The 10,830-nt window shown below is 38.9% G+C and overlaps 1 protein-coding gene and 1 pseudogene across 1 annotated transcript; both read right to left on the reverse strand.

The window, feature by feature from the left end:
- Positions 1 to 342: 342 nt before the first annotated feature.
- On the reverse strand, positions 343 to 3,810 carry LOC103446173 (uncharacterized). Its single transcript, XM_008385244.4, has 5 exons — positions 3,222 to 3,810; positions 2,558 to 2,770; positions 2,190 to 2,338; positions 2,033 to 2,101; positions 343 to 1,942 (listed from the first exon to the last, which is right to left on the reverse strand). The coding sequence occupies exons 1-5, from the start codon at positions 3,420 to 3,422 to the stop codon at positions 502 to 504; spliced, it is 2,073 nt and encodes a 690-aa protein (XP_008383466.3). The 5' UTR covers positions 3,423 to 3,810; the 3' UTR covers positions 343 to 501.
- A 1,229-nt stretch (positions 3,811 to 5,039) lies between these two features.
- Positions 5,040 to 6,412, reverse strand: LOC103446175 (putative germin-like protein 2-1; annotated as a pseudogene).
- Between the last annotated feature and the right edge of the window lie 4,418 nt (positions 6,413 to 10,830).

The following is a 10,830-nucleotide window of genomic DNA, read 5'->3' on the forward strand; positions in this document are numbered from 1 at the left end:
GAAAAGGAGGGATGACAAGAGTAGAGAAACGGAAAAGAGAGAGAGATGGAGGCAAATGATAAAGCAAAAACTTATAAGTTTGTTTTCAATTTTTTATTTTTCAATTTTCATTTTGTATATATATTTTTTTTGTCAAATGATAAATTTTGTATATTATGCTATATGAATTTCTACTACTTAACTCCGGTGTGGTTTTAAGAAGAAAAAAGAGAAAACTAAAAACTAAAAACAAAAAACGAAATGATTATATGTAGTTTTTCACTAGCGGACTCAAAAGAAATAATGAATGCAGTAAATCCATATCAAAATTTATAACTCCAAAGTAATTGAAGAAGCAACAAGTTATTGATACCTTCCTTCCTTTATACCTTGTATCAAAAAAACCATTTTACATATACAAATCTTGAAGCAAAAATATCACACTGAGATGGAAACAAGAGACTGAAATTTTTTCCAAAAATCCTCCAAGTACTGCTATATTATAAGACTGGTTCTGATTCTTCATGGACTATCCTGAAATTCAGTTATGTCCTGGAAACTCTGCAACCTTTTTCTCCTGCCCGCCTTCGGAACTGAGGATGATGAACTGATGTAGTCTACTGACTCTCGATCCTGCTGCTGATCAAATCGCAAAGAACGGCGCACTGCAGAATTCCTTGGTGAACCAGCATTGCCGGATATAACATTTTTGTCTTTAAGATCAACTGATTCAAGCTTTGAGCCCAGACTTTTCACTTGTGTTTGCAGACAAGGAATTTCAGAGGGTATGTTACAGTTCAGGTTTTCATTGTTAAAGTCAAAGTATTCGGTGCTTCCATTAAACAACTCTTGTTCTTCTTCTTCAGCCATATCTGCCCAGCTTTTCTTACCACAACTGTACATTGAAAGATGAGGACCCTGCTTTTGATTTTCTGCTACGGGTTGCTGGACCTCATATATTTCACCAGAACTGTTCTCTCGGAAGCAGCCTTCCACAACAATCGGTTCCATGCTGCCTAAAACAGTTGTATCAGAGCTCTGATTCTGACCTCCATCAATGACAATATCCAGTGCTTTTGCATTTTCACCTGCCATTTGTGGTTCTGCAGATTTCTTGATACCGCCGTTTTCCCAGCTGCCCTTTCTCCAGTCTCCGTTCACAGTATTCTGGGAAGAACCGACCACAGTGGCTTTATCTTTCAGTTGGAAACAGCCATCACTCCCCCGAGAGGTACCCTTCCAATTTCCACTTGATATGGGTTGCAGAACAGATCGTACCGCTGCACCTCCTTGGGGCCTCCTCAAATCTCTGCTAATTGGTGAAGACAAACTAGACACCGAGTTGTGAACTGGGAATTCTGACTTTCCAACAGTTGAAGATGGCAAATCTTCATTGAGATTTCGAACAGCATGTGCTCGCACGTTTTCTGTTTTTGGACATCGGACGAATGAGAGTTCCCTCCTCGGATGTCCACCATTAAATCCCCAAGGAGATCTTCTTGGTTGTGAAAATTGAACTTCTGGATCCCATATAGCAGGACCTGGAGAAAAATATGTCTTTGCATTTGGAGTTGTTCCTGCTCCCACTATATCACCCTGATTATCCTTCATTCTGCTGGAAAAACTAGACCTGCTCTCACACAGGTTTTTGAAATAACGATCTTTCTTCCATTGATCAACAGATAGATTTTCTTCTTCGCGTCCATCTGCCCGCCTTCTGGAGAACATGTAAGATCTTCCATCCTGTTGAATTGGTCTTAAAACTGATTGTGCCTCTAGTTCGGTCAGCATTTGATAAGCACGCTCAAAAGACTTGGCATAAGATTCATCCATTAGTTTATTTCCAGATGAATCTCTTACAACTTGAAGCAGATGTTTTGCTTCTGTAAATCTGTTCATGTGCATCAAGCAGATTGCTAAATTGCATTGCTTGTTCTTATCCGGTTCCAATGACAGAGCTTTCCTGAGATTTTTTACGGAACAGATCATATACATATATAAAAATACATCGTTTCACATGTAGGAATATAAAGCAGGATGTGCAGAAACTTACAAGTAATACTCTTCGGCAGTTTTGTAATCACCTTTCTGCAAGTAAGCCCAGGCCAAGTTCCCTAGTATTCTGCATTGATAGAGAACCGAAGTCATCTAATTATGCAGAACTTTGGGGACCAATTAGTAAGAAGAACGAGAAAGGCAGCGAAATTCACCTTGCTCTCTCTTGTTCAACAGTAATTTGAACCTTCCTCCCCTGAGCTCTTGCAGTCTTTGTCCTCCTTCCACAAAAAGCTACACCTTCGTCAATGTGTTTCAATTTGGACTCGAGCAATTCAATCTCTTCTTCAATCCTTCCTGACCTCTGCAAAACCGATAAATGATAAACATACACAGACACGCACAGAGAGAAGCATATGCAATTGCGATAACGTTATTGCAACAGGTTGATATACCTCGAAATTATGATAGAACATTCAGCAGTACGATGTAGAAATAGATGCTAAGGCATTCTAGAAATAAATATTCAAACAAGGAGATAACAAAATATAAGTAATTTGTCGTAGAAATGGAGGTGCTTTACCTTGTACAGTTCAACTAACACATTGTTAAGAGATTCCTGAGAATCATACGGGCAGAGATGACGAAAAGATTTGATAGCTTCAATAGCCTCCTCCGCTCGATCCAATTGTTTCATCACAACTGCCATGTCTTTCAAGGCGCTATCAACTCGATCTCCGGCATTTATAGCTGCCCAGAAGAGGGATATGGCTTTGCCTGGATCCTTGTCTATCAACTGCATTCGAAGAAATGCAAGTCAACCAAATACATATAACAGTGAGGAAAAATAAAAGAACCTTGATCATGCAATTTTTATCAACCGAAAAAATCAAAACGGCTACTTTCTACTCTGTATACCCAAAACCTAGTAACTTTTGTCTGCAACTCAAGGTAACCACGGTAACAGAACAACCAATTTCACAAGAACAAAAAACTTAATTATTCACTTTTTTTTTTTATCTTAACAAATTGCAAGAAAGATATTCCAATATAATTTCCACTAATTTAAGGAACAAAATTGGCATCTAAAAGTTCTTACTTTCCAGGAAAAAGGAGAATTTTCCAGGAAAAAAATCATTTGGGGAAACCAATGAACAAGAAAGAAGAACAGTAGCTAATTTTGAAAAATAAAACCCATAAGAAAATTTATACCAAATTACGCATAATAAAAGTTCAAACTTTCTTACCTGAACTTGTTTGGCTCTGACGTAGGGAGAATCGCCGGCAGGTACTTTATGCACAACGTGAAAAAGATCATCTCTGTTCGAAGGCGACATTCTCTTCCCTTCTGACATCGGCACCGCCGGAGGGGTTGGCGGCGCCGTCTTCCATGTCGCAGGCGGCGTCGAGAAGCCTCTTGTGCGAAAGTTCTTGTCTCTGGTCCACATTGTCCTATTACAGTATTACTACGAAACAAAATCTATGAAAGTACCCAGAAAAGTTATCACTTTCTCGGGAAAGTCTTGAGACCCTTTTCGTGAATACCTCCAAGAAAGGGTTTTTGGTAGCCGGAAGGACGCGTCACTTTCTTGGGAAAATTTTCAGACGCGTTTCTTGATAGAGCGAGAAATCGGTTTGGAGAGATAGAGAGAGAGGCGAGGAAAACCAGTTAGTTTGCCTTGCGGTGAACTGTTTATATTGTTATTGGTTACCTGGGGATCGATGGGAAAGTGAGAGAAAATCACAGAGAAAGTGAAAGAAAAAAGCAGAAAGGTGAGAGCAGATGGATTGAGAATTGAGAGAAAGTGAAAGAAATTTAGCCGTTTATTCGTTTTCAAAAAGAAAATAAAAAGGAAAATTAGCCGTTTAATTATAATTACTAGCCGTTGGGATTAGGGACGGTTCACACGTGTGTTTGGCGCACATATGAAAGTTGAGTAATGCCACCCTTAGTCTCTTACCACATACGTGGATAGTATCATTTATATTAGGAAGTTTTAACAAAACATTTTCGGTACTGTTCACTTTTAACGAAAAATCATATTTATATCTTTCCCTGGTACTATTCAGGGCTTTTCATTAAAAGAGAAATTTTTTTGGATTTTTCGTTAATTTTCCTTTTATATTATATCTCTAATAATAAGAAATTTTGCCCCGAAATATACATTTCGTAGAATATGACGATAATATAATTTGATGTTATGGTAATGAAATAGAAATAAAACAAAAATCCAAAAACAGATTAAAGAAAGGGAGAATTGGTGTGACGGTATCAATTTTCTCAGGAGGTGTGCTATCCACACATCTCATTTTACTTCTCACACATCCCTTAATTTTTGTCCATTGATCTTCTTCAATTCATCCGATCTGACGGTTAAAAATTAAAAATGTGTGTGAGAAGTAAAATGGGGTGTGTGGATATCACATCCCTTTTCTCAAATAAGGATCGGTAATATGTGCTCGAGTGTGTGAAAAACGATAATGTCCCACCGATCCTCCTCTGATCATTATTGTTAGTTGATTTTTATCTTCACATAACACTAAATTATGGAACTAGATTCTCTCCTGAGCTCATGATGGAGATCCTCCTGAGCAGCTCATCCGGACCTTTAAAATTTGATCCAACGGCTCCAAATAGGAGGCCCTCTAAAGTTATAATAAATGTAGCCGTTGAATCAACTTTGAACAGTCCAAATGGGCTGCTCATGAGGATTCCCATCCTAAGTTGATGAGAGGATCCAGTTCCGTAAATTATCACTTTTCTATTCTACAAAATGTACTTTATCGTGCAAACTTTCTTATAACTCAATTTTAAACACTCAAAAAGTAATGATACTAAACCTAAAACTAAAGAAATTAAATCTAAACAAATGATTTTTGTTCTGTTTTATTTTCTAGCTACGTTGTTTTGAGTTTATTTGGTTTTCGATTTTCTCTTGCAATTTGAATCACCTGCCTCTCGATGCACTTTTACAAGGGTCACTAAACATGAATCAAAATATGAAAACATTTCATATAAAACAATTCAATTCACGGTGGTTGTAGTACACATTTTCTTCTACAAATCACAAGATGCAAACACAAGGTACAAACTGAGGGATGATCGTTATTAGGGATTTGTCGATCTGAAAAGACTTGGCAAGAACATCCTCATAAATGGCAGGATTGGATCCAAACACAGCATTAATTAGAAATGATGTAGACTTCAGGGTTTTGGCTGCTCAAAGAAGATAGAGCAATGGCAGTTTCAGAACCCAGGTTTTGCTGATGGTGAACTAGCCCAACAGGGAAAACAAACACATCACCCTTCTTAAGGACCTTCTGTTAAAGATCAACACCAGCCCATTAAGATCAGTCGGTACAAAGGAACTAGATTGGTCTAGTTCAAACATGCATGGTTTTCTCTAGAAGATTCTATAATGGGAATATGCTAGAAAACTCTAGCAAAGAAGGTTGTTCCTTAAGTTGGTGGAAGATTCTAGAAGAATGGTGAGGTTTCCACCAACATGCAAGATTAGTGTAGATAATTCTAGCTTGGGAAGTTAGTAGAATTATCTAGATAACTCTAGCATGATGTTTCCATGCTTCTCCAAGGTTCCATCCATGCCTATAAAAGGAGAAGGCATCCACACCATTTGTATCAATCAAGCAACCAATCAACCAACCAACCAAGAAGGCAACCAAGTGAGAGTGAGAAGCAAGAATAGTCTTGTAGGAGTGTGAGTGATCTAGAGTTTGTCTCTAGAAAGTGAGTGAGTGTCATTGCTTCTAAAAGTTGTGTCCTTATGAGTGTTGTAATATTTTGTGTGTGTAATACAAGTAATTTGTTTACTTGTTTTGTCTCTCTAACACTTGTGTTAGAGTTGTGTACTCTAAGTTTTTCCCCAACACCTTCGAGATGAGCTTGTTCTCGGGGCTTGAGGTCACAAAGCCAACATTGAGCTTGCCTTTTAAGACTGTCAAAATCTCGGTGGCACGAGGATGAGTGTGGCGTTGGATAACACCCATTGGTGCGTAGTTGATGCGAGCGAGTGAGATGCCGAGGGTGTTGAGCCCTGGAATTTGAGCCACATTGACAGGGGTGACTTTTCCACCAACAGGGTTTGAAGTGTGCGCGGGATGTGAAGTCCACTGAAGAAGAAATGCTCAGCTGTTGCTAGCTTGGAGTCCAAGCAAGGTAGCCCATTCACTCTTACTACTGTAATATATGCACAAATACGATTTACAAACAACAAATTAAAGTCAGTAAGAATTGTACATGTTTCCAAATGCAAATTAAAGCTTATGATCTTCACATGATTGGCTGAAGATATCGAAACAAACCTAGGCTAGTAGCATTAGCAACGCAGAAATCCTGCAACGGGCTAGGCTCAAAAGCAACAACCAGAGAACATGTTATGGCTAGGAGAGTAGTCAATAGCAGTATTTGGCTTGCCATCTTAGTATTTCAACTTCTTGTATGAGATTATATATACTTCTATATGAAGTTACTGCAAATGAGAGATTGAAAGGATTGGAAGAGAGGTGAGGGAATTGAACGTTTCCCTTTGGTTTCCAAAATACTGATCAACATGCATATATATAGTACGTGTTAAACATATCAAGCCAAAGCTTTATGCTAAATTATCCGAGTCCTATCTGATTGACTTGGCTCCAAAGTAACATACGTTCCATGCTAAATACACGTACTAAAGTTATTATTATATCAAATGGAAGGCGTCTCTGTCTATTGTTTACAGACCGTACGAGGCTGAGGCTGAGGCTGAGGCTGAAATGGTCAGATAGATTATCAGGTATATATATTGCCTTTTTGGAACCCTTTAAGGGGAGGGATCCCCATTTTTTTTTAATAATGGGGACATCTTCTTGACCGTTAGATTTGACTTTAATGAAATTCAGTGGTTGAGATTTTGTGGCCTGTGATTTAATCTCAACCACAAAATTTCATTAAAGCCAAATCTAAGGATCAAGAGGGTGTCCCCATTTTTTGAAAAAATAAATGGGGATCCCTTCCCTTAAAGGGCCTGTTGCCTTTTTTATTTCTCTGTTTGTAAACACTGGCCAGATTTCCCTAACACTAAGTCAGTAAAAAGAAGGATATGGAAATTAATATACATTATTGTAGCATAGACGTGAGAAAAATACAATGTTCTAAAAAACGGCATAGGCGGCCGCCTAGGAGTCTATACTGTTAACATCCTCCCTCAAGCTCAGGAGAAGGACCACGAAGCTTGAGATTGCAGCAATGAGCACGAAAAAGTGGTGCAGATAGGCCCTTTGTCAGAATATCAGCAAATTGCTCATTAGAGGAAACAAACTGCATTTGAAGTAACTGTTGGGCAACCCTGTCACGAACAAAATGGATATCAATCTCAATATGTTTGGTTCGTTGATGCATCACTGGATTACAAGTCAGAGCAATAGCCGAGAGGTTATCACAAAACATAATGGATGGAGTCGAAACTGTAATCTGCAGAAAAGTGAGAATATGTCTTATCCAATCAAGCTCAGCTGCTGTTGTAGCAATGGCACGATACTCAGCTTCAGTAGAAGAGCGAGAGACAGTGTTCTGCTTCTTTGATGACCACGAAATGGGATTAGAACCCAAGAAAGCAACCAAACCTGTTGTAGAGCGTCGATCATTCGGATCCCCTGCCCAGTCCGCATCACTAAATGCATTTAACTCCAAGTCGCCCTTTGTATATTGAAGACCATAATGTTGAGTGCCGTTAAGATACCGTAATATCCTTTTGACAGCCAAGTAATGAGACTCCATGGGACACTGCATGAACTGAGCAACCTGATGTACCGAAAAAGCAATATCAGGTCTTGTGAAAGTGAGATACTGTAAGGCGCCCACTATACTTCTGTACAATGGAGGATTGTCAAATGGTATGCCATCATCCTTAAGAAGGCGATGAGAAGGCAGACAAGGAGTAGCATAAGACTTGGACTGATGCATTTCTGTCTTTGTCAATAAATCGGTGACATATCTATGCTGAGACAGAAACAACCCTTCTGTATTGGTTGTGATTTGAACACCAAGGAAATAATGGAGTGGTCCCAGATCCTTGATATCAAAGATATGGGACAGTTGACATACTTCATTGGATTGCAGATTTCTTATAAGGACAATGGGGATATTTTTCTAAATCAGTCCAAGTATATTAGAGATGTGATTCATAAGGCTGGGATGGATTCATGTAAACCTGCAGCTACTCCATGCAAACCTCATGATCAACTGGTCATTTCTGGGGGTTCTTTGTTGACTGATCCTTCTCTTTACAGGAGTATTGTAGGATCATTGCAGTATTTGACCTTTACTAGGCCAGATATTGCATATGCTGTTAATACAGTATGTCAATTTATGAAGTCTCCAACGGAAGTGCATTATGCAGCAGTCAAACGCATACTTCGTTATCTTCAAGGCACACAACACCATGGGATTCTATATTCAGCAGCTAAGGAAACAACATTAACTGCGTTTTCCGATGCTGATTGGGCGGCTGATATCAACACTAGAAGGTCGATAACAGGCTATGTCGTGTATCTGGGTAACAATCCCGTGTCTTGGCAATCAAAGAAACAATGCTCAGTCTCGAGGAGTTCAACAGAGGCTGAATATAAGGCTCTTGCTCACACTGCAGCTGATGTTGCTTGGGTGCGGGGAATACTGAAGGATCTTGATGTGTTTTTGTCTTCACCTCCTACAATTCATTGCGATAATATGTCTGCCATAGCTCTTACTGCGAATCCTGTATTTCATTCTCGCATAAAGCATCTTGACACGGATTTTCATTTTGTGCGTGAACGTGTTCAACAAGGAGATCTAGAAGTGGTGTACATTCCAACTGAGGATCAAACTGCCGATGTTCTTACAAAAGGTCTGCACAGTCCAGCCTTTCTTCGACACTGTTCCAATCTTAGGCTGAGTACCCCAGCCACGATTGAGGGGGGATGTTGACTGAGATGGATTAATGGTTAGATGGAGTGCCAACTCATTACTTCAATCAACGGTTAGAATATCAAAACAGTTTATAGTTAGTTAGTTAGTTAAAAGAGAAAGCTTGCTAGCTAAGACTGTATGACAAAGTTCTATGCCAAGATGCAGCTTCCCGTTTGTGGTGTCGTATATGATACGATGATTTCTTAACTTTGGTCTGGGCTCCGGTGCATTGCCGGGCAAAAGTATTTGGTTCTGGCGTCCCCGTCTAGTAGAAACATATTGTGAGCCGGAACTTGAAGACCCGAACCATCACTGAAAACAAAGGTGAGTGTAGGAAGTTGGAGATAGCCCGCGGAGGCAGGTCTCAAATAGCACAGCTCAAGGTTATGCTGACCTGCAATCACATGGTAGTCATAACCGTTTTGAAGAAAGTAGTTTGTTAAGGCTGTTTTCAGTGCGTTGAAAGCAGCATTGTTAAGTAGCGATATGTCACCGCCTGAGTCTATGATGGTTCCGGTGGGGCAGAGTGCGTTGAAAGCCAGGTCTCAAATAGCACAGCTCAAGGTTATACTGACCTGCAATCACATGGTAGTCATAACCGTTTTGAAGAAAGTAGTTTGTTAAGGCTGTTTTCAGTGCGTTGAAAGCAGCATTGTTAAGTAGCGATATGTCACCTCCTGAGTCTATGATGGTTCCGGTGGGGCAGAGTGCGTTGAAAGCAGCATTGTTAAGTAGCGATATGTCACCGCCTGAGTCTATGATGGTTCCAGTGGTGCCTGCTGCCCTGTGAGCGAAAACATCTGGGGGTATACGAAGTATCCACGGGCACGTAATTGCACGTAATTGGCTTATTAGAGAATTTGGTTGGAACTGAGGAGATTTTGAGCAAAACAGCTGGAAAAATCGGGGTGGCTCTAGGCGGCTGGGTGTTTTTGTTTTTTTTGAAATTTAAAAAATAAAAAATAAAAACTTAGATTAAGTATCTTACATTACTATATTTCCTTATTTTCCTCCTATTTTGCATTTTATGTTGTTTTAAATTGTGAACTTGTTATACATGTGTCAGCATACATTACAATACTCCTCACTATGGTTATATGGCATATATGCTTAATGCGTTTTTAAATTTTGGACTTGTTGGATACTCTTTTTGCATTTTATCATTCTTTTATTATCTTATCCATGGATTTCATACAAGTTTAATTTTTTGTAAGTGACAATATGCACTTATTTGTAAGATATACAAGAACTTTACCTAAATCCGCATAGGCGCCCACCTAGCTGCCTAGGCGCTAGGCGCTAGCCCGCCACCCGACTAACACCTAGCGTTTTTCAGAACCTTGGAAAAATATGTCCTAACCAGTATAAGTTCGACCCTCTTCCTGCAGTTTTAATTAATTTAACATAAAATATCATTTGTTTTCAAAACAAATATTTCATTAGTGAAACAAATCCTGATTCATGATTCATTAACCATTTACAAATATATAACCCACATACAAAAAGAAAGCCGAATAATAGTTAATGACTAACCCAAGATAGTGATCCATAATGCTAATATCAATCCATGATCCTAACAAAATCCTTTTCAGTCCATAGGATTTCCGGTCGGGTCTTAAAACCCTTCCATTTCGCTACTCATGGGATTTTGATATCCTGTTTCTAAACATTTTGCATCAAGTAATGCTAGGGAGATTAAATTTGAAGACAAAATTTGCAAACTAAATTATGTGTCATTAAATTTAGTCTTCCTAGCATTCCCATTTTGCATCAATCTACCAATGGCACAAAAAAAAAATTGATATAAACGATATGTTTACAATTTTACACTAAAAAATGGAGGAATACAACTAAACAAATTAACAATTTTTTAATTTAACTGATATATTTACATTTAGGGATGTCTTGTT

This window comes from Malus domestica, chromosome 10 (genome assembly GCF_042453785.1).
Source record: "Malus domestica chromosome 10, GDT2T_hap1".
NCBI classification, from domain to species: domain Eukaryota; kingdom Viridiplantae; phylum Streptophyta; class Magnoliopsida; order Rosales; family Rosaceae; genus Malus; species Malus domestica.